This window comes from Delphinapterus leucas, chromosome 8 (assembly GCF_059928025.1).
Source record: "Delphinapterus leucas isolate spDelLeu-1000000601 "Yukka" chromosome 8, BTC_Dleu_Yukka2, whole genome shotgun sequence".
Taxonomy (NCBI): Eukaryota; Metazoa; Chordata; class Mammalia; order Artiodactyla; family Monodontidae; genus Delphinapterus; species Delphinapterus leucas.
Window position 1 is genome coordinate 94,901,635 of NC_143136.1, and position 26,820 is coordinate 94,928,454.

General features: G+C 50.4%; 1 protein-coding gene across 2 annotated transcripts in view; it reads right to left on the minus strand.

Annotated features, from left to right (window-relative positions):
- The window catches only part of MGAT5 (alpha-1,6-mannosylglycoprotein 6-beta-N-acetylglucosaminyltransferase), a 119,097-nt gene that overhangs the window by 693 nt on the left and 91,584 nt on the right, over nucleotides 1-26,820 (minus strand). Inside the window, exons 6-8 of one of the 2 annotated variants that reach the window (XR_016394178.1) lie at nucleotides 24,888-24,962; nucleotides 11,725-11,882; nucleotides 249-5,261 (exon numbers count right to left, since the gene is read on the minus strand). Coding sequence is in view for 1 of the 2 variants with exons in the window: in XM_089916885.1 (XP_089773011.1) it covers nucleotides 5,063-5,261; nucleotides 11,725-11,882; nucleotides 24,888-24,962 (432 nt within the window). In the remaining variant the exon portion in view is untranslated. Of the gene's footprint in view, nucleotides 1-98; nucleotides 5,262-11,724; nucleotides 11,883-24,887; nucleotides 24,963-26,820 lie in introns of those variants that run through there. The other variant, XM_089916885.1, reaches the window with a different exon arrangement.

Genomic DNA, 26,820 nt, shown 5'->3' on the forward strand with positions numbered 1-26,820 from the left:
TCTATGCAGAATAGGGCCAAGATAGATAGGAGAGGAGATAAAACTCTAAACCTATCTAGGGAAGCAAGAGGCTGAAACTAACCCCCCCCCCCGCCCCCGCCAACCCCCGCCAAAAAAAAAAAAGCGGACTGACATTCAGGTGATCTGGGAAAACAACATTAAGCCCCGAGTAGCCTCTTGGAGCTCTGAAGACGCCCCCACCACCCCCATAGAATAACCTTTAATGTGAGAGAAACGTGACAACTAACCAGCCTGGGAGACTGATCCTCTTGGACTGGACAGTGCAGGAGCCACCCTGGCCAGCAGGGGGCGCCAAAAGGGGCTTCCTGGGGAGCGATTAAGTTCAATTGGTCATTCCTTTCCCCTTCAATAAAAAACAGAAACGCCTCTATCATTGCATTTCAGAGAAAGATGGGTAACTTTAAGGGGACAGTCAGAGAATTCATTTTAATTTCCAGCTCACCAAGTTCTGCAAAGCAAAACCCTGGAAGGGTCCAGAAGCTGAGTGGGGTGCGGTCCACAGCATGTGGCCAGAGGTCACCCTCTTATGTTCAGTTTGCTAATTCTTGCGGCCCAGTTCCATCTGGGGCTGCAGTCAGGCGTATTTTCCAGTCAGTACATTTTAACCAGCAGGGTGGACACAGGACTCAGGTATCTGCCACCACTACGTCCTACAACATTCCATCAACTTGGGAGTATTCTCCCGTAGGTATTACTTTTGAATCAAGGATAGGAAGTGAGCTCAGCTCTTTTTTTCTCGAATTTTATGAAAGGCGAATAACGACAATATTTAACACTCACTAGGGCTTACTATATGCCAGACACTGCTAAACACTGCTAATTCACTGCTAAACTGAATCCTCACAAAAACCCTAAGTGCTAAGAACGCTAGGGTAGTTTTTTTCTGCATCGGACACTAGACAGCTAATTTGGCCTTTTGCTATAAAAACTTGGTTTTCCATTTTTTTGTTGAAGCCCACAAGAAGGAAAGGAACCCGCCCTGTGCTTTAGGAAATTCCTACCTTCCTAAAGAAGTCTGAATCTCTCTACATCCATCCAGCTCTTCACACGAAGGTGCTCTGCAGCCCCATAGGGATGGATGGGGTTAGAATGAAGCCAGTGTAGAAATGAAAATATTTTTCAATAAATACAACATTCCAGGCATGGGAGAGTAACACAACTGAGCCTGTCGTTAACAGACGTTTTTTTTTTTAAATCAAGAATTGCGGGGGGCCATGGGAGAGGGTGGCAATGTTCCCATTAAATACACAATCTAGGTAAACCACCTCGGAGAACGGGGTGGCCTGCCTTGGTCTGGTCTAAAAAGCACAAATCCACCCATAAACAGAACAGTTTCTGTCTACCTGGTCACACTCGTGGCTTCACTACCAGTGAGCTGCACTGGGGCGCCCCAAAGTGAGCTTACCGGGAAGCTGAGTAGTCACTTTTATCGAACCCCACGTTTGCCAAAGAAACAAAAAAAGGGGGTGCGTATTCTTCCCCTTCAACCTGCTAACCAGATGAAGTGGTTTTGGGCCAGTGCTTCCATGAGTTCAGCAGGGCCTGCTTCCCTTCAGTGCAACCCCTCAGGTAGGGCTGGTTTTCTGCTGCGGCCAGACCTCACCAAGCTCCCGGGGTGGCACGTGTCAACCAGCAGTTCCCAAACCGGAAGACCTGGCCGAGCAGCCTGGGAAAGTATGGGCTGGTCTGGAGAAAGTCAGACCTTTTCTTGGGGGTTCTCATGGCTTCATGGGGGTGTATGTGCCCCTACACTATGGCCCGGGGTGGGGGGCTTGGAGGGCATTTCCGGCACCCAGCCTGAGTTGCCCGCAGTGATGCCAGGGCATGTCCTATCTCCAAGCTGGAGGAGTCTGCTAGCTTCCTTCAACAAAACCCAGATTCCAAAAACCAACCCCACATTCCAAAAACGAACCCGAAAGAAAAGTGAAAAGGCACCTCAGAGAAAAAATAAATATCACCAAAGAAATATCTCCAAACGTACAGCAAAACACACAAAAAGTAAACTATAAGCAGTGACAAAACCGAATCTAAGCAAAAATGCAAAAAGCTTCTCCAATTGTACTTGTGCAAATCGAATTACATACAGGAAATAAATGAGGTGTTTACTGGCGGGAGAAGTGTTTCCCCTTTCAGGAACTTTTATTCCTGAAAGTCTTTACATTTCAAAGGAAAGCTTTCTCTCCTTTAATAAATTAAATGTTTTCCCTCGAGTTGTTTTTTTTTTTTTTTTTTAAGAACTTAGGATCACAGTGGAGGGAAAAAAAAAAAAACCCAAATCTTTTAGGAAAAAAATGTACGAAAACTAAAGACCAGGCAAGAGATGAGAGATGCTCAGAGCACAAGAAGACACTAATCCTGATTGGAATTGTCATCAATTACCAATTAATTGGTTTAGGATTCTATTAAGATCGGCATTGGCAAAACCATCGAAGGCTCCCAGCCCACACTCTGAGAGGTGCCTTCCTCTCCCAGGGCAGGTAGGAATCGCACCCCTTCCTGTGCAGGGCAGATGGAGGTCCCTATCCCAATGTCCTCTTGGGTCGTTGACCAGACTTGGGCCACGTGTGTGGAGGCCTGAGAGCCAGTATACATTCAGTGTTGCCGCCTCTGTTCATAATGCCCTCAAGAACTGGAGTGTGGGTTTCTTTGCCCCAGGAGCAGCAGCCCTGCGGGCAGAGAGCTCTGGCTTACTTCCATTACTAGAAATGGGGGGAAGCCACAGGAATCTTCAAATGGGGGAGGTGCTCTCCTGGCTGCCTGACCTGAGAGTCCTGACCTGAAGAAGAGGAATTCTCCAGAAGGCGGAGAGTCCCTGAGCTCAGGGTCAGCCAGCAAACAATCTCTGCAGCTTCTGGAACACAAGCCCGGCACAGCATCTTGCTGAGAACAGGGTTTTCCAACTTCCTTGCTTTCAGAGTTCCTGGGTTGGCTGTAACAGCTCTCTCACAAAATGGCTTTATCTGGCCGGGTGGGAAAAAGGTCTCGGCCCGCCGGCGCCCCCTGCTGGTCAAACACCGGCACTCATGTCCTCAGCACTGGAAGCTCCCAGAAGAGGGCAGCACCGGCCCAGGAATTGCAGACCTGGGCCCTCAAGCAAATTGCCACCAGCGAGGCTGCAGCCAGGAGTCCCATCTGTAGGGAAAAGCAGTTCCCCACAGCAGGGATAGCAGTTGTTTCCTCCCACTGCGGGAAACCGCCCTTGCAAAGCTTCAAGGCACCCAGGCACTGGCACCCTCCATCCTTATTGCTGTCCTCAGCCAGGTTGTGACGGGCGGGCCCCTGCATCCACGCTCAGAGCAGAGAGACATCCCCGCCAGCATTCTCCCTGGCACATGTGGGCCACCTATGGGGTCGGGGAGACCCCGGCTGCCATTCCTCCCTCCTTCCATTCTCTAAGATGGGAGGTGCAATTAAGACCCACGGAGGGTTTAAGAAAAAAAGGCTGGCTGTGCGCTTGATAGTAATTTTACACCCAAGAAGAATCTAGAAGCAGGCGGAATCTAACTTCCCATAACTCAAGTCTCCACACTCCATCTGGTCCTCTGAAAGCAGAATTCTAACTTTAACCTCATGTCCCGAAGGCCCACCCAGGCCATTAGCCTTGCCCAGCTGCTCTGCTCGGCGACCAAGGCACTCAGAAGCATGAGTGACGGCTGGACGGATCACGGGACAGCTCATAAGGGGGAAGTTCCGCCACAGAGAGAGGAGGGCTCACTCTTAGCAGTACGGAGATGCCAGGGGCATCGCAGAAACACACGCTTACACGCACAGCACTGAAGCACGGGGTGGAGGTGTGCAGGACCGGGGCAACTCACACAAAAGCGGGGGGGTGGGGGTGACTCCACGGTTTGGTCCAACCTGCCAAGCGGCTCACCACCGCCGCCCCCCACAAATATCTGTGCCTGGAGTAAAAGCCAGCATCACATTCCTACCCCTTGCAAGCCGCACCCACACTCACAGGTGAGGGGCCAGGACAGTGCACATGCCTGCCCTTGCTCCCCGAGCCGTCATCGGGTTCACCAAGAGCCCCATTCCCTGGACTTCAGTGACATCAGACATTAGAGGGAATACAACACAAGCCCATCCGTCTAGAACCCAGCTCTGGTGGTCCCTAAGACCAGCTTCACTCCCGTCGAAATCTCAGCTCGAAGACAAATCTCTGAAGGGGCAAAGAGCACAGCCTCCAAGAGCTCCAAGGGTAGCTCTTCTAATCCTAACCAGAAATTACAGCCAAGGTTGTATGTGGGTGTGGGTTTGGGTGCGAGTGTGTTTTCGGCTGGGGATGGGGTGGGACAGAGGAAAGGAGCCTCTCGCTGCAAAGCAGCCCATCTTTGGTCCCTGGGGGCTCTCTGGACCACACAGGCATATCCCCGCACGCCAGGGGCTGCCCGTGCCCTAGCTGCCGTGTGGCAAGCACACAAGATTTGTTCTGTTCTGCCACCATCCACTTCGAGGAGCTGGGTCCCCATAGCTGCCCTTAAGCATGCCACCAACCCCACAGTGCACCCTGCCCAAAGCAGAGAGTAGTAATATTATAGTGAAGGTGGATGGCCAACAGAGGAAAATCGAAGAAGTTACAAGACACGCAATCAATCCCTCTGTGCCCTCCCCAGCTCCCCCTCCCTCCCTCCCAAATAAATAAGTTAATGGGTTTAGGAATGTTCCCATACGAAGTTCTTTCCAACTAGCTCAATTCCTCCTCTGGTTTTGTTTCATTTAAATGAATCTTGAGATTCTCTTTCTACCCTGGAGCAGCTGCATAGACAGTCTCCCTACAGTAGCTCCTCCAAAATTAAAAATGAATTTGTGCCAGGGAGAAGCCAGGCTCCCGGCCTGATGTCGACTCTCGTTTTGTTTTGGTGAGAACTCTGCTGTGATCCTCCGACCGCAGCGGGAGCAATACCAAATCGAGACCTCCCGCCAAAAGAGTTCAGGCTCCGGCGAAAGTCCCCGAATGATTTCTGCCCACCGGCCTTGCCCCGATGGGGCTGGAGCCACCGTCTTTCCCAGGAGAGTGCGTGCGGGGACGAGCCGGTGGCTGCTAGAGACAGTCTTTACAGAGAGCCACCTGGCCCTTGATGAAGTCCCGGCAGGGGCAGATCCTCCGGTGCCTGGGGTGGGCGCCAGCACAGCTGAACAGCAGGAGGTCACCTTGAAACACACAGTGCTTGCTCTTGGGGTCGAAGGAGGGCACCACGATGTCCTTGGCCATCTCTGAGCTTTGGCAGGTCACCTCGTACCTTGCGGGGGAAGAGAAAGGGGTTAGGGATGCAGGGGTCGTCCTCACCCCTGCCTCCTCCTGTCCACCGTCCGAGGCGTGGGGAGCTCGTTCGGGACTCCTGCAGTAGAAATGAAACGTCAGCCAGCCTTTGGCCCAGCCATTCTCTCACCTCTGGAAATCCAGGCTCGAGAAAGGCATGTGTGTGCCTGGACACGTGTGTGGGGCTATGTGTTCAAGTCTGCTTAGCGAAGCACTGTCCGTAATGGAGAAAAACTGGAAATAACCTGAATACTCAGCAAGTGGGAAATGGCTGAATCAACTATGGCTCATCTGTACCATCAGAGTTACATGCAGCCCTTGACAAAGGAGAGGTGGAAATGCGAGCATTAGCATGAGAGCTGTCCTCGAGTAAGGCAGGTAACAACAGGATGTACAGTGTACCGACGTGTGTGTGTGTGTGTGTGTGTGTGTGTGTGTGTGTGTGTGTGTGTGTGTGTGTCTGTGTGTCTGTGTGTTTGAGTGAGAGAGACAGAGGGACGGGGGGCGGGAGGGGGGGAGAGGGAGAGAAGTCATGAAAGACTACACACTAAAGACTTAACAATGTTTACTTCTGAGGAGTGAGACTGGGGGAAAGATAGGCATTATTTACATGTTGTTTAAAAACTATATTTAATTTTCTCAATTAATGGCTTAAAGATACCCCTGTTAGATGGCCTTAGTCCCCACTGGACAGCAGTCAGACGGTCTCCTGGGGAAGGTGCCGTCCTGGACCTGAGTCACTGGACCTTGGATGACGGTGGCAACAGTAACACCCCCACCCCAGCCCTCCCCAGCTTGAGGTTTCTGGGTGCGCAGAGCAGGGACCGAATCATCCCAGGTCTGTGTTCTTGCCCCTGTGCCATAGTCTCCCAACAGGTGAATTTTCTGTGGGCTGGAGACCCCTGTGGCTTTGCTTTCTCAGCCTGGGACCACTGCCTGGGGGGCGGGGGGGGTGGCGAAGGAGAACCGGATGTTTCTGTTTTCAACAGTGTTGGCCTCATTTCAAAGAAGAGCCACATAAGTTCTCTTCTTACCTGGGGTACCTGGGTCCTACCCACCTTGTCCCCTGTACCCCACATGGCTGGTGGGGACCAGTTCAGAGAAGGTGGTATAGGAGGGCCAGACAGATCTGGGTTTGAGTCCTGGCTTCATCTCTTATGAGCTGTGTGGCCCTGGACCAATGACTGAGCCTCTCTGTGGCTATTTCCTCTTCCGTGAAATGGGGATAGAGAATCCTTACCTCACAGGGAAGGTCCAGGGATTAAATTAATGCTTATCGAGCAGCTGGCAGAGTCTAGCTCTGGGAAGTATTCAACACATGAGACCTGTCATGATTCCCATCATCACCCTGCCCCGGCAGACGCTGGCGGGGCTATGCCACCTGCCTCCTTTGCCCAACAGCGAGAATTTACACACATGCCAACCATCTCTATTTTGCTTTGTTCACGGAAGTCTTGATTCTTGCCGGTAGGGAGGGGATCTGGATGTGGAACCTGAGGTTTCCTGCTGCCTCTGGAAAGCCTCCAAGTGTCGGGGGAAGAGCACGTGGTGCCCCCATTACTCCTGTGCCCTCTTTTTTCTTTCTCCCGCCAACTAACTGCTGGGGCCCACCTACCCTCCTGCCAGTGTTAATCTGGTGGTTCCCAGTGCATCTGCTGGGGCTTCTGGTGAGCTCTCCGAGGCTGCCTGCCTGGCTCCCGGTGCCCAGGAGGGCAGCACCGGCCCCTCTTGCTGCTGCAGTCACCAGGGAGCTCTGCGACTTCTCTAAGTGGCCCGATACCCCTTGATGTTAGGTAAGCCAGCCGGGAGACGGAGGCACGCAGAGGGCATGGCGAGGGCGGGACGCGGAGGTCTTAAGGAAACCTGAGCCGGAGACAGGGGCTACCAGCTCCCTCACAGGACACTCCTCCTGGCCAACACAAAAAGGGGTCTCCAGAGCTCCACTGTGCGTGAAAAGTTGCCACATGGAATGCGGCACTGGAATCCAGATTTGTGCTCGTGCTATTTATTTATTTAGGCGAATTATAGCAGCTGCTGTGTCTTAACTCAAGCCATCTGCCTGGTACACTGCTCGTCAGGAGCGCGGAAAGCTCCACAACTCATCTGAGACCCCGAGGCAAGGGGGAGAATTGCCAGGAGCCAGGAAGAAACCCTCCTCCCGCCCCTGGTCTCCTGGACTCAGACTCCAGGCCCAGCCTCCTGGGGTGTGAGCACGTGCGCCCATGACCACGAGGCTGCAACAGCAGCAGCCAGCCCAGGGCTGATGCCCAGAGATGACCACGAAGCACTCAAGCAGCAGGTGGTCCCCGGAGCCACAGGGGACCCGTCCGCAGGCAGCTCCCCAGAGGTTTAGCTGAGGGGCGCTGGAGCCAGCCATGGGTGTGACCCTACCCCGGGGAGCTCTCCCTTCTGTTAGCTGCAGGTCTCTGTCCCACAAGCCCCGGGCGGTCGGGAAGGCCCCTCCAGCATCCTTGCTGGGCTGGTGAGCCACAGTCCTCAGCTGTTGCCGAGGAGACCTTCCCATTGGCTGGAGCACACCCTCACACTCTGCCGTGGTCCCTCGCCTCTTCAGAGCACGCGTGTGGCTGTTTCTGCCTCTCTGTTCCTCGGATGTCTGTGTCGCACACACGCGCGCGCACACACACACACTCCCCGCTCAGACCTGTGACGCGCTGTGCTGTTTCCTTTCTGTGGGCCCCTGTGGTCCTCACCTCTCTCCAGCTGGCCTCGGTGGCTTCTCTCACAGGATGGGAGCTGGGGCTTCCGTGGCCCCTCAGCCCTTAGTGTAGAGTTTATAGCTCTTGAAGAAGAAGAGAGGGGCAAAGCCCCCCTTCCCGTGGGGCTGCCTATTTCCTGAGGGGAGAGAAGCCACCCACCCTTCTTCCCCCGACGCAGACCCACTCAGGATGAAGGGATGGAAGCAGGACCCACCGGCCGGTCTGACTCCTTCCCCCGCCCCGTATCCACCAAGTCTCCCCAAGCTCCCTCGTCACCACTCTGACTCAGGGCCACCTCCCTGCTCCGAAGGTGCCCACGACCTCACAGTCCAGGCCTCATGGCTTAGAATTCCTGTTCTTCAAACCAACCAACCCACACTCAATAAATGAATCTTTTAGAAAGTACAACTTGTATAGGTCGCAACATCACAAAGGAAGCCTGCCGCTAACACACGTTCCCATTTCGGAAGCTGAGGTGCGCCCGCCCTGGGTCCCACCAGCCCAGACTCTGGCTCTTCCTGGGGCCTCTGTCCCCCGGCCACTCTGGCCCCGGTCCGGGTCAGGTTGGGTGCCACCCGAATCACGCATGCTCCGTGCACAGGAGTTTGTGGTCGCCTCTCCATCACCCCCACCACGCCCTGCCTGACTCCCCGATTCAAGACGACAGCACGGGACGCTCCAAAGGGCTCTACTTAAGTCACATCAGGTCACGCTGCAGAGCGAGGACAGGCCGGGGACACCCAAAGACAGAGAGGAGCTTAAACTCAGAGCCAGGCCCCAAGCTGGAGAAGAAAGAGCAGCAGCTCGCTGCTAACCGGCCATGAACACGAATAAGCCAGGACTGCCTCACTGGAGAGGGTTTCAACAGACGCGCCAGAGAGCCGGGCTTTCACGACGTTATCGGTATTTACAAATGCAGAGGCAAGGTATTCACCAGGGCTCCTGCGCACAGAAAAATTAACTTCAGGTGGCTCTACTGCAAACTCAGCATTCACGGCAGCCTCCTAGGAAGAAAACCCACGTATCTACAAGGGGATGGGGTGGGAGGGGCGTTTAGTAACCCCACGGCCGCCCCGCAACAAGGCCTTCTGCTCCCTGGGCTCAGCTTGGAAGACGGCGGTGGGGGGGGAGGCGGGCAGGGCACTGGAGTTTCTGGTCTCAGCCTGGTGGCCTCAGGCCTGCCCCACTGCCCAAGCTCTCTGCAAGACAGGGCTTTTCTGCTCTGCCTGCAGCACCAGCTGCATCTTCTCTCATCATTACCCGCGCTATCCCCATCTCACAGGTGAGGACATTGCTGGGGACAGAGGAAACTGGTTCCTTGGTTCCCTGTCCTGTGCCTCCGCGGGACCTAGCCCTTGGGCCTGCAGACGGGCGGGCTGTGGTGGGCCCCGTGCTCTCTGAGAGCGAGCCCCGGGAGCCCCGCCTCTGGCCTGGCCAGGAAGGCCGCTGCTGCTGAGGGTCCCATCCGGGTTCCCTCCTCCAGCGCTGGGGCAGGGGCTGCACGTAGACAGTTCTGTGTAGATGCTCTGTAGTCTGCCCCCAGTGCATCCAGACTTCCGATCAAACAGAGGGAGACACTCGGGGTTCTCAGAAAGCCACTTTGCTACGGGAGCCGTCTGCAAAAGGGGCGAGTGGCAAGCTCCTCCTGGACCTAGAATTTGGGATACGTGCTCTGGAGATGGAAGCTTCTGGCACCATCAGGGGCTTTCCACAGACGTCAGACCAGTGTTCCCTGCCACAAGGCTTCACTGGCTGCAGAGCAGGCTGCCGACCGACTCTGCTGGCCTGGCCTTTATTCTGATGGTGGAATCGAGGCCACCTTTGATCCAGGTCTTCACGTAAAAAGAACGAGAAAAAATAGCATCGTCCACATCCCCACTCAGGAGAGCATCCCTGTAGGCGCGACGCTAGAGACCACGCTCTTTCTCTGAAAAGGGTTTTATACCACACTTGAAGGTAGTAAGACTTACAGGCAGGCTCAGGCCAGCTCAGACCACTGGGCACGGATGAGCAGTGGCCAACCATGCTCTAGAAGGGTGTGAAGCCAGAACAGGGACTGGCAAGCCTCGAGCCCTGAGTCCACTCTGTGCCTTATTATTATTATTGGCGGGGGGGGTGTTGCGTACGGCCTGCAGGATCTTAGTTCCCTGACCAGGGATCGAACCCGTGCCCCCTGCAGTGGAAGCGTGGAGTCCTAACTGTTGGACTTCCAGGGAAGTCCCCACTATGTTCCTTAAACATCCTCTTCAAGACTGGGGCACATATATACAATGGAATATTACTCAGCCATAAAAAGAAACGAAATTGAGTTATCTGTAGTGAAGTGGATGGACCTAGAGTCTGTCATACAGAGTGAAGTAAGTCAGAAAGACAAAGACAAATACCGTATGCTAACGCATATATATGGAATCTAAGAAAAAAAAATGTCATGAAGAACCTAGGGGTAAGACGGGAATAAAGACACAGACCTACTAGAGAATGGACTTGAGGATATGGGGAGCGGGAAGGGTAAGCTGTGACAAAGCGAGAGAGTGGCATGGACATATATACACTACCAAACGTAAGGTAGATAGCTAGTGGGAAGCAGCCGCATAGCACAGGGAGATCAGCTCGGTGCTTTGTGACCACCTAGAGGGGTGGGATAGGGAGGGCGGGAGGGAGACGCAAGAGGGAAGAGATACGGGGACATATGTATATGTATAACTGATTCATTCTGTTATAAAGCAGAAACTAACACACCATTGTAAGGCAATTATACTCCAATAAAGATGTAAAAAAAAAAAAAAGACTGGGGCAGAACCACAGCTGTGCGGAATATCTAGGGTTGGGATAGCAAATCCCTCAGGGGAAAACACCGCATTAAGAGTTCTTAAGGTTGGGAAGGGGTGACAGGTAATTAACCAGGTTGTGGCCCAGGGAGGGTGTGATAAATATCGAGGCACAGATTCAGCACTGACAGGGGGCATGAGTCAGAGGCCAGAAGAAACTTCACATGGAAGCCTGGAAAGTGCAAACACCAAACTCAAAATGCCACTGCAAAGGGAAATGAATGGTGTGACTGCAAGTAACACAAGCAGCACGAGAAAAGAAATCCCAGCAATAGAGAAGGTCCTTCCTGGCTCACTCTGGCCTGTGATCCCACTGCTGCACCTGCACCCCTGCTCAGGGACCCAGCAAAGCCAGGCCTGCTCACGCCCTCAAAGGGGCTGGAATAAAGCACAAAAGGAGATGGGGCTACAGGAGGGGAAGGTGGCAGGGAAATTTGCTGCGGGCAGTGCTGTCCTAGCTCCCTGCCCGTATTTTTCATTTCTTCCAGACTCCCTGACTCTGCGGACCTAGCTACAGCCAGGGGACCTCAGGGGCGGGTCCGTCCGTGCTTGTGGTTCTGTGCCCATCTCGGCTCCCATGGTTCTTGGGTACCAATTAGCAAACCGAACATCTCCCGCCATCTCCAAGCCCCGACTTCCCGTTAATTATGCAAACAAAACACCCCTATTCGAATTCTAAATATATCAGCAGGCCAGGTGACCTCATCTACTTAACAATAAAAGCGCTGGGCCAACTTGCTCTGGGTGGAGGGGGGCGGTGGGATCATGCTATAACCTTTTCTACATCTTATTCCAACAGCCCACGAGCCTAGAAAGGAAAACCTCATCCCTCGCAACCCAGCTCTGACCCAGAGGCGAGCTGCAGGCTGAGCTGCCTCTCCCGTGCTCCGGCACTTACTTCAGCAAGTCCTTGTCCTTGTTGAGATGCTGGAAGAAGGAAGGCTCACAGATGAGCTGTTTCTCCTGACACACCTGCTTGCAGGACTGCCCGGGCTCAGCAAGCTTTACCTGCAGGGCACTCAGGGGCGGCCACATCACTTGCCCATGGCAGAAGTCCTGGAATGACAATGAAACCATCAGCCAAGGAACCAGGGATGCAAGTGGGGGGTCCCCAGTCTGCCAACTAGTCCCAACAAGGGGGCCGGGCACCTGGTCATGGGAGAGCAGTGAGGGGCAGGAGGCAGGACCAGACAGACTTGGGTTGGAACCCGGCTCAGCTAGAACACGGTCTTGGCCTTGGCTTTCTGTGCACAGCACTGTGCCTGCCAGTAACGGGGGCTATTCATTCGTAACGCCACCTACAATGATGCAATCGAGCTAAAGCCTCCACGCTTGAAAGCCCATCTCCAGATCCACCTTCACCAGCTGTTCTATTCCCTCCGCCCTAATTCCAAAGACATTTTCAGTGTCTACCTAATTTGGCGGTTACCTAATATGACACTGTTTTGTGAGTGCTGGTTTCAACTTTGGGAAGCAAGGGAGCACAGCAAGGAGTCTGCAGGCATCTGGGAGAGGTCTGCAGCATCTGGGAGAGGACTATTGCGGGGTCGTGGTCTTGATAGAGGCTCAGTGCTTGTTGGTTGAAAACAATTGTAACACACAAATTCAACGGCTAGAGAAACAGTCTGAGGATGTGTGATAGTAGGTCAAGTAAGCTGGTAGGGAGGGGCGCCCCGAGGCATGGAAGGTGGTGGCATGCTCAGGATGGGGCTGGGTGGTCATTCCTAGGATCTAGAGGGTGCGCAGGAAATTAACACATCCAAGGAAGTCACGGGCGGGCAAGACCAGGAAGTAACCTGTGCAGCATGGTGAACGGGCAGCCTAGTTATGAAGCTGAGTGTTGAGGAGAAAGACGCAGTGGGACCAGGGAACGGGCAGGTGCGGAGTGGGAACGCTCTCTGCCCTGGGACCCCAGCTTTCATCTCAGCTGTGCCTGGAGCGACCCTGCACAGGTACTGAGGGTGGAAACTCATGCACCACTGGCAACCAGTGCTTGCTCTGCTTGCACGACGTTGATGGAACCCTAGGAAAATTCTTCTGAATCCCCGGGGCCGCCCAACCTGCAGAAGATGATGTCAGGGCAGGAGCCCTGAAGAGCCAAGTCTGTGTAACTTTATGGGGGGCGGGCTAGCCCTCAGGGGTACCCAGTGGTTAGGGTTAGGATCCTGGGCTCTGAATTCCACTTGTAGGAATTCACCCCAGACGTATGGGACACAATTGGGCAAAGAAACCTACACAGGACACAGGAATCCCAGCAGTATTGTTAGAAGAGAAGCAGAAGACTTGAAACAACCTAAAGGCTGTATTTAGATGCAAAGAATCTGTTTAGATGCAAAGAATACCAAAAAATGCAACAGGTTCCAATGTGCTGACATGGAAACATCCCCAGGACATGCTGAGAAAGAAAAGAAACAGGCTGAAGGCTGGTGTATATAGTGTGTTTCCGTTTGCGTTGATATGTATGAACAATCACGCCTGTGTTCCTGCAAGAATATCTCTGGTACCACTGAGGAGGGGAAACGGGTAACAGGGCCAGGAATGGTCAGGGAATTTACTTTTCAATGTATGTCCTTCTAGAATATTCTCTTTTCCCTCCTGCCTACTTTCTCTCCTCTGCATGCATGAGGAGCTGATTAATCCTATCAGGCTTTCAGAACCGGTGCTGGCGGGGGAAGGTTCCATGTCCCCCGCCGGTCACGTGGAGAATTGCAGGAGAGCCGGGCCCTGCTGGGTCCCTGAGCAGTGAGGTGGGTGCAGCCCCAGAATGTAGACCAGAGCTGCATCTGCGGGGGAGCCCTTCTGGGCTGCTTGCATTTTTCTCTTTTAAACCTCAGCTTCCTCCTCAGAAAAATGAAGACAATGATACTGATGATTTCCTATGGCTTCTGCCTCTCTCCACCTCCTTCCTGAAGGAGGTGACGCCGTTACACCGTTAAGGAAGGTAAACGGCAGGTAGGCTTCTACTCCAGTCTCCTCAAATTGGTGCTTGAGACCCCACCAGTAAGGAGAACCCGCCGTCGTTCCCCACCTCACTCGATCCTGCGATGCAGGGATGCACGTGCTTGAGCCTGAGTGGTTAGGCTCAAAGGTTAACAAATAAATCCTTCACTGCACGTAGTCAGGAAACCTAGAGCCTGGATTCGTATCAGCTGAAAACAAAAGATTCCAGAAGGGTCTCATAATTCAGAGATGATAGAAACGCACTGGATTATTTACAGATAATAGGATCCAGTTTAATCTTTTGAAAGTGACAGAGTAAGCAGTCTTTCCTATCTCACAGCCCTGGGTATGACCAAGGCAGGCCACTCCCCGGGCAGGAAGACGTCTTCTGACTCCTGAGATCCATGATGATCCTGAGCGTAATACATGGACGTGCTAAGGCACGGGTAGCAAAATAACTTTGGTCTAGACACCGTTACTAAGGGTGACAGCATGACTGCAGACCAGCATGACTGCAGACCCGTGGCACCCTGAGTGGGAACCCTGAGTGTTCACTGGCGGCCATTGTTCTCTAACCTGGCAGCATATGGAAACTTACTGGCTGGCCTTTGGTACTCTGTCCATCAAATTGGTAGGAAAACACACAATGATCAACGTAGTTATTGCTGATCAAAGCTGAGCGGGTGCACGGATGTTTGGAAAAGGTTAAGTGTTTTTTTTTCTTGTTTGTTTTTGTTAGTTTTTCTGGCTGGCTACTGCAAGCAACTTTGCCTATAATCCTTTAGGAGAAATCTGAAAACCTCTACAGCCTTTAAGTATTATAACAAAGAGAGTCATGATCCAATGGACACCAAAGCCTACTGTGTGACTGTGTGGGGGAAATCTAGATCACTGGACACCCATGATGGCTGAAGGCTCAAACTCTGGCTTCTATAGCCTGGTAAGAACACTGTAGAATGTCGCTCCTTACATGACATCTACAGGCAGTTAGAACCGAGGGTAGCATCTCTACACCTGTTGAGTTTGGCAGACTCTCAGGAAACTTTGCTTCTTATTTATTGTGAGCCTTGTGTGGTTATGTGAAGCAGTCCAAGGGGTACAACCAGAACGAGGAGAAAGATTCTGCCGTGTTAGAATAGGAGGTGACGCGGCCAAGGAATGCACTTCAAGTCTGACACCCAGATTTGAGGCTTGGCCTCACGAGGGGCGGGGTTTTGGGTATGCTGCCTGGTCCGGTCCTTGTCTGTAAGAGAGTGATGCTAACAGACTGTGCGTGATGGAGCTGAGCTGGCAAACAGCAGGAGGCTCCCCTAACGCTCCTCACCCTCCTCTTGTCCCTCTGCAGACGCGCTGCCTGCGCCCCGTATCGGGGTTTGGAGGCCCTGGAGCACTGGCAGCTGTAGAAGCAGGGGCAGCCCTGGAGAGATGGAGCGCTGCACCTTACCCTGAGCCAAGGCAGGATGGCTCTGCGAGGTCTGCAGGAGGGCAAGTGCCTCAAAGCTACGCTGCAGGACAGATCTGCCCCACCTGCTCATTTCAATAAACTGTTGCAGGCGACCTCTCTGAGGTTCCCTTCATCAGGTGAGCTTAGCTCAATTACACGTGAACTCTTAGGCCCCAGGCACTCTTGCTCGTGGCTCACCGGGGGCCGGTCTGGCATCCTCTCAGTACTCTGTTTTAGGGGCCAGTAGGATCAGAAGTAGTGAAAATATGTCGGTGAGAATGTATACTGGGTGCAGCCACTATGAAAAACAGTATGGAGGTTACTCAAAACATTAGAGTTGCCATACAATCCAGCAATCCCACTCCTGGGCATATATCTGGAGAAAACACTAATTCAAAAATATATATGCACCCCAATGTTCACAGCAGCTCTATTTACAATAGCCAAGACATGGAAGCAACCTAAGTGTCCATCGACAGATGAGTGGATAAAGAAATTGTGGTTGGACGATAGATAGGTAGATATGGATACAGATATAGGAATACTACGCAGCCACGAAAAAGAATGAAATAATGCCATTTGCAACAATATGGATGGACCTAGAGGTTATCATACTAAGTGAAGTACGTCAGACAAAGACAAATACCATATGATGTCATTTATATGTGGAATCTAAAATATGACACAAATGAACTTATCTATGAAACAGAAACAGACTCACAGACATAGAGTAGACTGCTGGTCGCCAAGGGGGAGGTGGGCGGAAGAAGGACGGATTGGGAGCTTGGGATTAGCAGATGCAGACTATTATATGTATGTATAACTGAATCACTTTGCTGTACACCAGAAACTAACACAACAATGTAAATCAACGAAGCTTCAATAAAATAAATTAAAAACAAAAAAAAGAAATGGTGCAAAGAGCAGCAGGCCCTTCTTAAGGTTTGGTGAACCATCTGGAAAGCCTGAAGGTGATAAAATTGAACAGATGGAGGCCTGAAGGTGTCCTTAGTCAGTATGACACCAGGTAAGGCAGGAGGGAGTGGGGATCTGAGTTATGATTCTGGCCCCCAGCTAGGAGACTTCATAGATGCCCCTCAAGCTCTCTCTGCCCACTTTCACATCTAAAATGGAGAAAATATCACTTGTCCTTATATAACTCCTGTCAGATTAAAAAAAAGAGGTGACTCTTAAGAAGGTACCTACAGATGTTAAAGATAATACTCCGAGGAAGACCCTTATTTGCTGCCAGGGTCCAGAGGGAAACGTTGAGTTGCCCGGATTATATATGACAATTGCCCACAAGGGCCATCCCTTTGCCCAGCTGCTTGAAGGGCACAACTGACGCAGCAGCCCGTCATAAGCTTTTTCTCACCCCCAGGTGCCAGCCCCACTGGGTGCTCGCAGAAAGCTGGAGGTCCTCTGTTTCATTCAGCCTCAGCACCAGCTATCAGGGCAATGCCGACATGCCTTGTCTCCCTGTTTGCTCACTCACTCGTTCATTTGTTCATTCAATAAAATACTCTTGCTAAGATGCAGAAAAGCATAAGGGTTTGGAGCTCGAACTGCTGGGGTTTGAATCTCAGCCTCTCCATCTAGCAGCTGAATGCTCCTGGCTAGCTCCGTAATTTTTCTTTGCCTCAGTTTCCTCAACTGTAAAATGAAGAATACATCAACGGCCACCTCCTAGAGCTGTCGAGGGGATTAAGTCAATTATAATGTGTAAAATGCTCAGAAAAGTGCCTGATAAATATAACACCATGGGTTGGCTCTTCTAGGCCTTGGGGGTGACTTGGTGGAAAAAAAAAAGGAACCCAAAACACCTGCCTTTATATAGAGCTTATTTTCAGTGAGGGAGACAGAGAAACAACATAAATCAATTATATGTAATATATTAAAGGTGATAATTGCTCTAAATAAGAATGAAGTGAGGAAAAGGAATCGGGACTGTTGGGGAAGAGGATATTCAGATAAGTCAGATAAGTCACTGAGAAGGTGACATTCAAGAAAAGACCCGAGGAAGTAAAAGCGTGAGCCATGCAAGTATGTGTGAAGTACATGATAGGCAGAGGCAAAGCAAGATCGGAGGCTCTGACAGCGAAGCTTCTAGCAGGTTCCAGGAGGAGCAGGGAGTTGCATGCAGCTTGATCAGTCTGTGCACGCTGGGGTCGGAGATGGGGTCTGGGAGGTCCCAGGGGTCAGAGTACCCAGAGCTTTGGGGACCCATGCAAAGCCTTGGCTTTTCCTTGGAGTGAGATAGAAGCTACTGGAGAGTTCTGGGCAGAGAAGTGACTGAGCTGAGAACCGAAGGCAGGAGAAGAAGCAGAAGCAGAGAGACGGGAAGCCACGCAACACTGCGGGAGAGAGAGAACAGCCTCAGGCCAGACCCACATCTTTGTCCAATAAACCTCCATGAAATGCTCATGTCATAGGGTGGCTTTGAAGGTTTTCTCATGCATCCATTCAAAACTTGACAAATGCTCATTAAAGCCTATGCTGGGTGCTGGAAATAAGAACGTGGATGAGACAGAGTCTCTGGGTTCAAAGACTCCATCTAGTAAGAGAGGCTGGCATTTAAAAAATGACAGAACAGTACAAAACAGATGTCCAAACAGGATGTAAAGGCCACTGAGAAGAGAGAGAGAATTATTAACTCTGGGGAAGGGAAGGAGGGTAGGGGTAGCAATCAGAGAAGGCTTCCAGGAAATAGGGACTTCTGGGCTGGGTTTTGTAGGCTAAATAAGAGTTAGTGGCTTATCATAAACATGGTGCTTTGCAGATAACTGGGTGCTCAATAAAGAGCTGTTGAACTGCACTGAAGGGTTCTGGCATCGTGGGGCTTTGATAGTAGAAGTAGAAAAGAATAATATTCTAACCCAGAAGCTTTATACAACCAGAGGAGACATAAAGAGTAATTTCCAATCTGGTTAACAAGCCCACTTAGAACACAGAACATCTGCATCCCTCTCTAATAATTATTTCAACCAGTCACCAAATTTCCCTAAATTTGCTTGACTATGAAATTCTCCTAGAGTAACTATAATAAGAAAGGTTTATTAATCAACAAATTTATAAGAAAAAGTAATGTTCGGAACCAATGAACACAATGAACTGTGAAAAAGAAGTAAGGATGCTGCCTTTATAACAAAGGCTAAGCAGCAGCATGGAGAAAACGTTATTTATCAAATATCAAAAGAGCTGGAGAAGACTGGGTAGGGGGAAGAGGGAGGCTGCTCCCTAGGAGAGAAGCACCAGGTGGACGGGCTGGCTTGTGCCTCCCTCTCGGTGGCATGTGGTGGGATCTTTTCCACAAACCCCCCACCCCCAGAGTGGAGGTCTGCCCAAACCTTTGAGTTACTACGTCCATGACATATCAGGTGCAAGTAGATTTCTGCGGAAACGCACATTGTCTGGAACCAAGAAGACAAGTTCAGATACAGGGCTGGGGGCAGGATCTAAAGGAAGTAAGGTCAGGAATTTGCAAAAAAAAAAAAGAAAAGGGGGTGGTGGTGTAGGTTCAAGGCCATGAAACTGGGGTTTGCGCCAAGTTCAGCCAGCTATCTTATAGCTGGGAAATCCAGGGCCGAGCACAGAAAAAGTGTCCAATACATTGTGACTGGATTAAACACATTTCAGTTGCCTGCTGGCGCCCGCCATTCTCAGCCTGTGCTGTCCTCAAAAGGAGTGAACTCTGTCCACGGGTGGCCCCTGGGGCTGACTCCCAGCAGTGGGTGCGAATTTACATTTCCACAAGGGCAACAGAGAAGGTGGCTGTGAAGCTGAGCTGTGGTGACTAATCTCTATGATGGTCTTTACACTGCAAATCAACGAGCCAACCAGCTCACCCGGGAGAGGGTCAGACGTAAACCTCCCACATTTCAAATTCTTCTACGACTAGGAGTCTGTCGGGAGAAACAAAAAAAACGTCCACACGCACGCGAATGTTCAAGATAACACTCCACTTTTCACGACAGCTAAAAGGACGAAATGACCCAACTGGAGAATGGATAAACAAACTGTGGTCTATCCATACAATGGAATACCATTCAGCAGTGAAAAGAAGAATGAAGTACCAACACCTGCTACAACGTGCATGAACCTCACAAACATTAAGATGAGAAATCTCCAGGAAAGGAAAATCTACAAAGACAGAACACAGAGCAGTGTTTTCCTGGGGCTGGGGGAACAAGCCAAGACTGACTGCATACAGGCACAAAAGAGCTTTTTAGGGTGATGGAAATGTTATAAAACTAGATTGTGGTGGTAACTGCCAAAGTCTATCAATTTACTAAAAAAAAAAAAAAAAATTCACTGAACTGTACCCTTACATGGAGTGAATTTTAGGGTCTGTAAATTACACCTGAATGAAGCTGTTTAAAAAACTACACCTCGATTGGTTTCTGGGCTCCTGCAGCAGCAAGTACTTAAGGCTTTCAGAGGACCTACTGTGTGCCAAGCACTGTTCTTCGTCTTAAACATGTATTCATCTACTGATTCCTCCACCAGCCCTATGGGGTAGGTGGTATTATCCCCATTGCACAGAAGAGGAAACAGCACGGAGAGATTAGAAACTTGACGGAGGTCACCGAGACAGTGGGGGCAGAGCCAGGATGTGAACCTGGCTGTCACAATGCAGGGCTCAGCAATGAAATCACTACCCACCCAGTCCCTCTGGGTTCAGGAATGGCTGGGCAAACAGCAATCACTGATTTTTCAAAAGAGGAAACATTCCTAGGTGACTGCCAACTTTCTCCGTTTCCTTGCCTTTTCCTCTTCCCCTGCAAGCTAGCACCTCCACCATTCCCCCTACCCTGCCAGCCAGCTTCACTGCCAGGCTCGAACATGCCCCATGGAGTTCGGGATGGGCCCCGATGAGCCGGACTTCCCAGGAGCTGAAGCTGATTCCACTGAGGCTCTTGGAGCTAACTCTTTTCTCCCCTCCGTATCTCCAGAGTGCTTTTCACATAAATGACACAGCTCCTTGCAAAATAATATGAGCACAGTCGTCTTGTAGAGTATCTGCAGGGTCTTTACAGAAAGTAGAAAATAGGGCTGAAGAGCACGGGCATGGTTTTCAGAAATCAATCTCAACATCGCCAAGAACTTGCTCTACTCTCCAGCCTGAGGCAAATACCTAAGTCTTTCCCAAGAAATGCACAAGGAGAACCTTAACAGGCCTGGACACACCCAGGTCAGGGAAGAAGAGTGCTCCTGGTCTTAGATTACAAGGATTTTTCTTCTTGGCACACACTCCCGCTGCTGGAGAGAGTGCCTCTTTTGGAGAGCTGATATAAAACAGCATGCAAGGCTTCCCTGGTGGCGCAGTGGTTAAGAATCCACCTGCCGATGCAGGGGACACGGGTTCGAGCCCTGGTCCAGGAAGATCCCACATGCTGCGGAGCAACTAAGCCCGTGCGCCACAACTACTGAGCCCACGTGACACAACTACTGAAGCCTGCGTGCCTAGAGCCTGTGCTCCGCAACAAGAGAAACCACTGCAGTGAAAAGCCCGCGCACCACAATGAAGAGTAGCCCCTGCTCGCCGCAACTAGAGAAAGCCCGTGCACAGCAACGAAGCCCCAGTGCAGCCATAAATAAAGAAATACATTTATTAAAAAAATAAATAAATAAAGAGTGTGCAATCCAAATCAACATTTTTAGTACAGTAAAGGGAGAGAGGGCATTAAGCGAAGAAGCAAGTGGCTTTCCTAAAGCCAGGATTTGTTCCCATTGGTGCTGCCTAGGCAGGTAGGGTAGGTCAAGCTGCTATCAACCACTCTGTACAGAGTATATGTTGAAACCTGGGGCTTTCTCAATTGCTGTCAATTGGCTTCCTCTGGCTCCTGTTGCCTGGGGTGAGTATGATGGACAACCTTGAAAGGGATCTGGGATAAAAGCTTCCTTATTCCCCTAGCAGATCGCATGGAGGACTCTGAAGGCAGAGATCAGCCTAATTAGGGCTGCGGTGCTCCTACAGTTTAAGAGATGGGAAGCTTATGCTCCCACCACCCCTTCTGAGCTTGAGGCTTTCCTGTTCATACCAGGAACACCGCTCTCTCCCCTCATTGCTCTTTGAAGATATTCTTTTGGCTGCAAAAATAACGAACACCCCAAGCTCTAAAACACTAGAGCCTGGAGCTAATCGTTAGAGGCAGAAGACCCAATCTGTGAACCAGTGGGGTCTTGGCTTCCTAATTTCCCTCTGGTTTGGGGGAACATTATGGCTCTGACAAAACCCTCCCCAGAGGCCTGGGATAAACTCAAAATAGGCCCCTTTATTGCTCATTTAGCAGCACTGAGAGAATGTTGAGTAAGAAATGCCCCAAACACAAGATTCCTAGAATGACTTTTCTAAAACACCAATCTGAAAGCATCACTGCCCTATTCCTGGGTTAAAACCTTTCTTTAGCCTCTTGTCCCAAAAACAAATTCTGAATTCTTCAGCTGAGCCTCAGCATCTTTTCATGATGTGTCTCCTCCTCCAACCTCTTCTCTCACATCATCTCTCTCTTCGGTCACAGCCAAGCTTCCAATAATTCACCACCATTTCTCTTTTTCACCCCCAGGCCTCTGCATCGCGACCTCTCTGTACCACGACTCTGCCTTTAGGACTCATCTCCCGCAGCGTGTTTCCAGACAGACTCTCCCTCCCCTCCCCCATCCGCACCCTGCATCTGAGTTACGTGATCCCAAAGCACCTGGGTAGTCACTATGACAGGTGTAACCAATGTCAGCGGCATCGCCTGTGAACTTGACCTTGAAGCTACCTGAGGATAGGGCATCATCCTTTGACACCTCTTCTTGCCCAACTCCCAGCACCCTCTGTAGCCCCCTCCAGCTGACAAATATTTTCAGAGAGGACGAATGAATAAACAACAGCAGGCAAGAAAGAAATCCCTGGGGGCTTCCCCGGTGGCGCAGTGGTTGAGAGTCCGCCTGCCGACGCAGGGGACACGGGTTTGTGCCCCGGTCCGGGAAGATCCCACATGCCGCGGAGCGGCTGGGCCCGTGAGCCATGGCCGCTGAGCCTGCGCGTCCGGAGCCTGTGCTCTGCAACGGGAGAGGCCACAACAGTGAGAGGCCCGCGTACGGCAAAAAAAAAAAAAAGATGCTCTCCAAATCATAAGGGCCAAGATGAGCCTCCTGGTTCTTGGCACATAGGGGAAAAAAAGCACACACACTCACTCCCCTTCTCATTCATTTATTCATGTCTTCGGCTTTTGTGCACCTTCTCTGTGCCAGGCAGAGGGCTAGGCACAAGGATGTCAAGGGGAACAAGCTAGGTGTGGCCCTGAATCACAGAGTATTTGACAAGGTCTATTTGGGGAACGGGATCTTCCTGTCTGAAAGGAAACCTAGTAATAGATTCACAGAGAACAGGCCACATGAGAACTTCTAAGGACTGGCTGGGATTCAAGAATCTTAGGGAAGAAAGAAAGACAGTCTTCAAATAAATGTGATAAAGAGTCTTTTCAAGTATCATATGATATCACTTATATGTGGAATCTAAAAAAATAATACAAATGAACTTATTTACAAAACAGAAACAGACTCACGGACATAGGAAACAAACTTATGGTTACTAAAGGGGAAGGGGTGGCGAAGGGATAAATTAGGAGTCTGGGATTAACATACACACACTACTATATATAAAATAGATAATCAACAAGGACCTCCTGTATAGCACAGGGAACTCTACTCAATATTCTATAATAACCTACATGGGAAAAGAATCTGAAAAAGAATGGATATATGTACATGTAAAACGAAATCATTCTGCTTGTACACCTGATTGATTTAGGTTGTACACAACGTTCTAAATCAACTATACTCTAATATAAAGTTTAAAAAGTCTTTTTACACCTGGTGGTGAGTAACCATTTTCCCTGAGAGGAAGCAGAGACAGGAAAGGCAGAAATTGGTTCCGTACGCAGCTGCAGGGATCCTAGTAGGATCCCGGCCTCCTTGGAGGGTAGTTAAAGGTGTGATGTGTTAAATCTCACTGTCAGAGGCCACGGCCGCCCTGTCTGCACCTTCAGGAAGGGCCAGCAGCTCCTTGAGATCAAAGAAGATGGGAAGTATAGCTCTGGGACAGGTGCCAGCACCCGGGGCCACAGCAATGCTGCTGGTGTAGGCCTGGGCTCAGACCAAACCAGCGTCAAACCCTGATTCCAAGACTAAGCCCTGCGACTAAGACTCTCTGTTCCCATTATCCAGAGAACGGGGTGATGATTGCCACCTCCCAGGATTACTGTGAGGGTAAGTGAGACGATGCATTGGGACATGTTGGCATAAAGTCTGTACGTAAAGGGCTGTTCAAGTTAGGATGATACTGTCATTCTTAAGGTGGGCGTCATGCGAGGAGTGACTGAGATAGTGATTCAAATGCTCAGCTCTTGTGGTAAAGTCTAATACTGTAGGATATATTATGTTATATAATAATACACAAGAATATAATACAATAATGTATAATACAGTAACATCACTAGTGTGTCTTTACTGAGCAGTATGTGTTAGCCCTGTTCTAAGCACTTCACATGTACTAGGCTCATTTAATCCTCCCATCAGCCCCATGAGGTTCTATTTTTATCCTCAGTTTGCAGGGGAGGAAACTAACACATCCAAGTCATACAACCACAAAGTCTTGGCGGAGGGGCTGGAACCCAGGCGACTGGCTGCACTGCACTCCCTTCTTGCCACTAACAAAAATTCAGAACATCAAACCTGGCACCCTGAAGCCTCTGCCTCTGGCTCGGCCCGTCCAGCGGCTGCACTCGGTTGTCTGCTGCTCACCACGGTCTGTGGCCTCAAATCTTTCCTTTGAAACCTGCCTTGGCCTGCAGTCTGCACCTACTTCCACTTTCAACATGCCATTTCTACTTTCAGCCTTCAGAGTCCTCACCCGTTATTGTGTCAAGATCTCATGACTGCCCCGAGACGCTCTGCTTTGTCTTTTAAGAGAAGCCCCTTATTTCTGGCATCTGGTCAAGGAGTTCATATTCCCCTACCCACGGGGGTGCTCAGTCTGCCTATTTCTGGCTCTGTGTTGCTTTTGAAGCCTACGGAATGAAAGTGTTTTAAAACAACAGCAATGACACTTTTGGCCTTTACTTCTACGAGCACAAGACATAGTTTCCCAACTGTTCGGGGTGGTGGGACCCTTGGAACCCTCCTCTGCTTTGGAAGTGAACTTCTGCTTTTATCTGTTTTTATATACTTGGATTTCACGTGAAGTTTCATTTGAAAACGGGTCCTATTTTTAAAAACGTTTGAAAACCACTGAAGAGTCCGAACATATTTGGAATTACCAAAGAGATATTGAGCCATCTCTCTGTTCCCTCCCGACCCAAACCTTTGTAAGGCCCCTAGAACCCAGGCAGGGCACAGGTCTGATGAAGGACGTTTTCATCTTAACCATCCAGTCTCTCCCTTAAGTTTCCAGTTGACCTTCCACCTTCATAAAGAACATTTTTACCCTAAGGACAGACTGACTCCTTGGAGTGACCTTGACAGTTCATAATTTAGAATTTCAAGAAGCCATTCTCTAGCCTGTAGAGTCCTCCAAATCAGGAAAATAAGCACAGAAACATGGTAAACTCTTAACTGTTCATGAGAGTCCTCTGGGGTAGCAGGAGATAGGACACAGCAAGGACAGATGGACTTCTGAAGAGCCTTACCTGTTTTTCGATGAAAGCGTTGATTCTCTGTAGCATCCCCTCGCACGTGAATTCATATGGCATGTACGGCTCAATCTGCAGAAACAGAACACGGTATCATGAAAGAGGAAGACCCAGGACATGCAACACTTACCCAGTCCTCCATTGATTCACTCACACTCAGGTGCCAACACCTGCAGGGATCCTTGTGAGGGGCTAAGACTATGAACTTGGAAGTCAGCAGACCTGGCTTCACAACCTCATTCTGCTCCTTATCAGCTGTGGGACCCTGAGCAAATTATCTACCACCTCTGAGCCTCAGATCCTTCATGTGTAAAATGGTGATAAGAAAAACCCATTTCTTGGAACGTGTGGTAAAGATTACGGGGGGGAAAAAAGCGCTTAGTTCAGTGTCTAACACACAGTAGGCACTCAACAAAAGGTGGAGAGTGTCAGTTGTTAGAAGGTAAGCTCCATGGGGCAGGGTCCATGGCTGCTGGGTCATCTGCATCCCGGTGCTGAGTGGGGCGGCACACGTTGGAACCAGCAAACATCTGGTGAATGAATGCATGCTCCCTGCCCTGAGAAAGGCACACGATGAGTGGTTTCAGGACCCGTGACAGTGACAAAAGCTTTGTTTTGCATTAGTAGGTGAGCACGTTCCCAAAGAACTCATGGTGCAAAAACAGAGTGATGAAGTGTCCCAGAGAGTTCAGCTAGAGGGTCCCAGGAAGCTAGAAGGTCAAAGCCAACTTCTGCTCATGCTGGGCTTTTAAGGTCAGCTATGACTCCAGCAAGCCAAGACTGAGGAGGGCAAAGATGCGGAAGACGTTCCAGGGGGGAGCATTAGTGGGAGATTAGACATGAAAGAAGGACAGCAGGAGGACAGAACTAGGATCATGGAAACTGGTGAGACAGGCTAGGAAGAGGTTCACTGGATTTCCACAAAAGACTTGTGGTTTCTACTCTAAGGAGCCTAGCCTTTACTTGAGGGTAGCAAGCAACGTAGAAGGTGCTTCACTGGGGTAGGGGAAGCAATCTGATCAATACTGTGACACCTGATGGAAGGGGAAGAAATGCGGGTTGGAGCTCTGCAGTGCCTGTGCCGACACTGTGAGGCCTGCGTCTTCAGGAGCAGCCGGCTGGCATTATTAATCTGAAATGGAAATTTCACTTGGGAGAATATGGCCAGCATTCCAGTTTGTTACAGCTTCAGAAAGCCCAGTAGCACTTATCAGCACATTCACCACCTCCCTCTTAAGTCTACACTCGCCTACCTCAAATCTACAGGGTGGAGAGCTGGAGAAAACATCCGTGAGTTGAGGCCTGCTGGAAATGGGACAATTGACAGAGAAGACACCCTTCTGGGGGCAGCCAAGTAGCTGTCCTCAAGGCAGCTTCTCCCGTTTTCTGTGTGTGTTGATTCACACGTTACATTTGAAATCTTCTTCAACCATGATTAGTAATTTCATAACATGTCTTCGAATGCACAATTAGATGACACATCACACAGGCTGTACCTCAGCCATCCCTGCCCACACCCATCCAGAGAGAGCCGAAAGAGGCTGAGCCATAAGTACTGTAATATCAGGGTAGGACTATTCTGCATGAGCTGAGGTCCTTTTGTTCCTAGATAGTTTATCTCATAAGAGCTCAAAATGCTTTAACTGACTCACGTCTTTCGAGCTTGCATCTTCTCATCTCAAGCTTTTGCACTTGCTGTGCCTTCTCTAACCCAACCACAGTCCTTTCCACCAAATGTAGACTTTTTCTTTTAAAGAATATTTATTTAATCACCTTGTGAGCGATTCCAGAAGCTTTCTCTAACTGTCTAGAGATATGCCTCTTCCCATGTTTGTGGGAAAAGATATGAACGAATAAGAACAACAACAAAAAATGTACAATAGAGGACTTCCATATTGGGCTCATTTGGGGATAAGTAGGATTTCTAGAG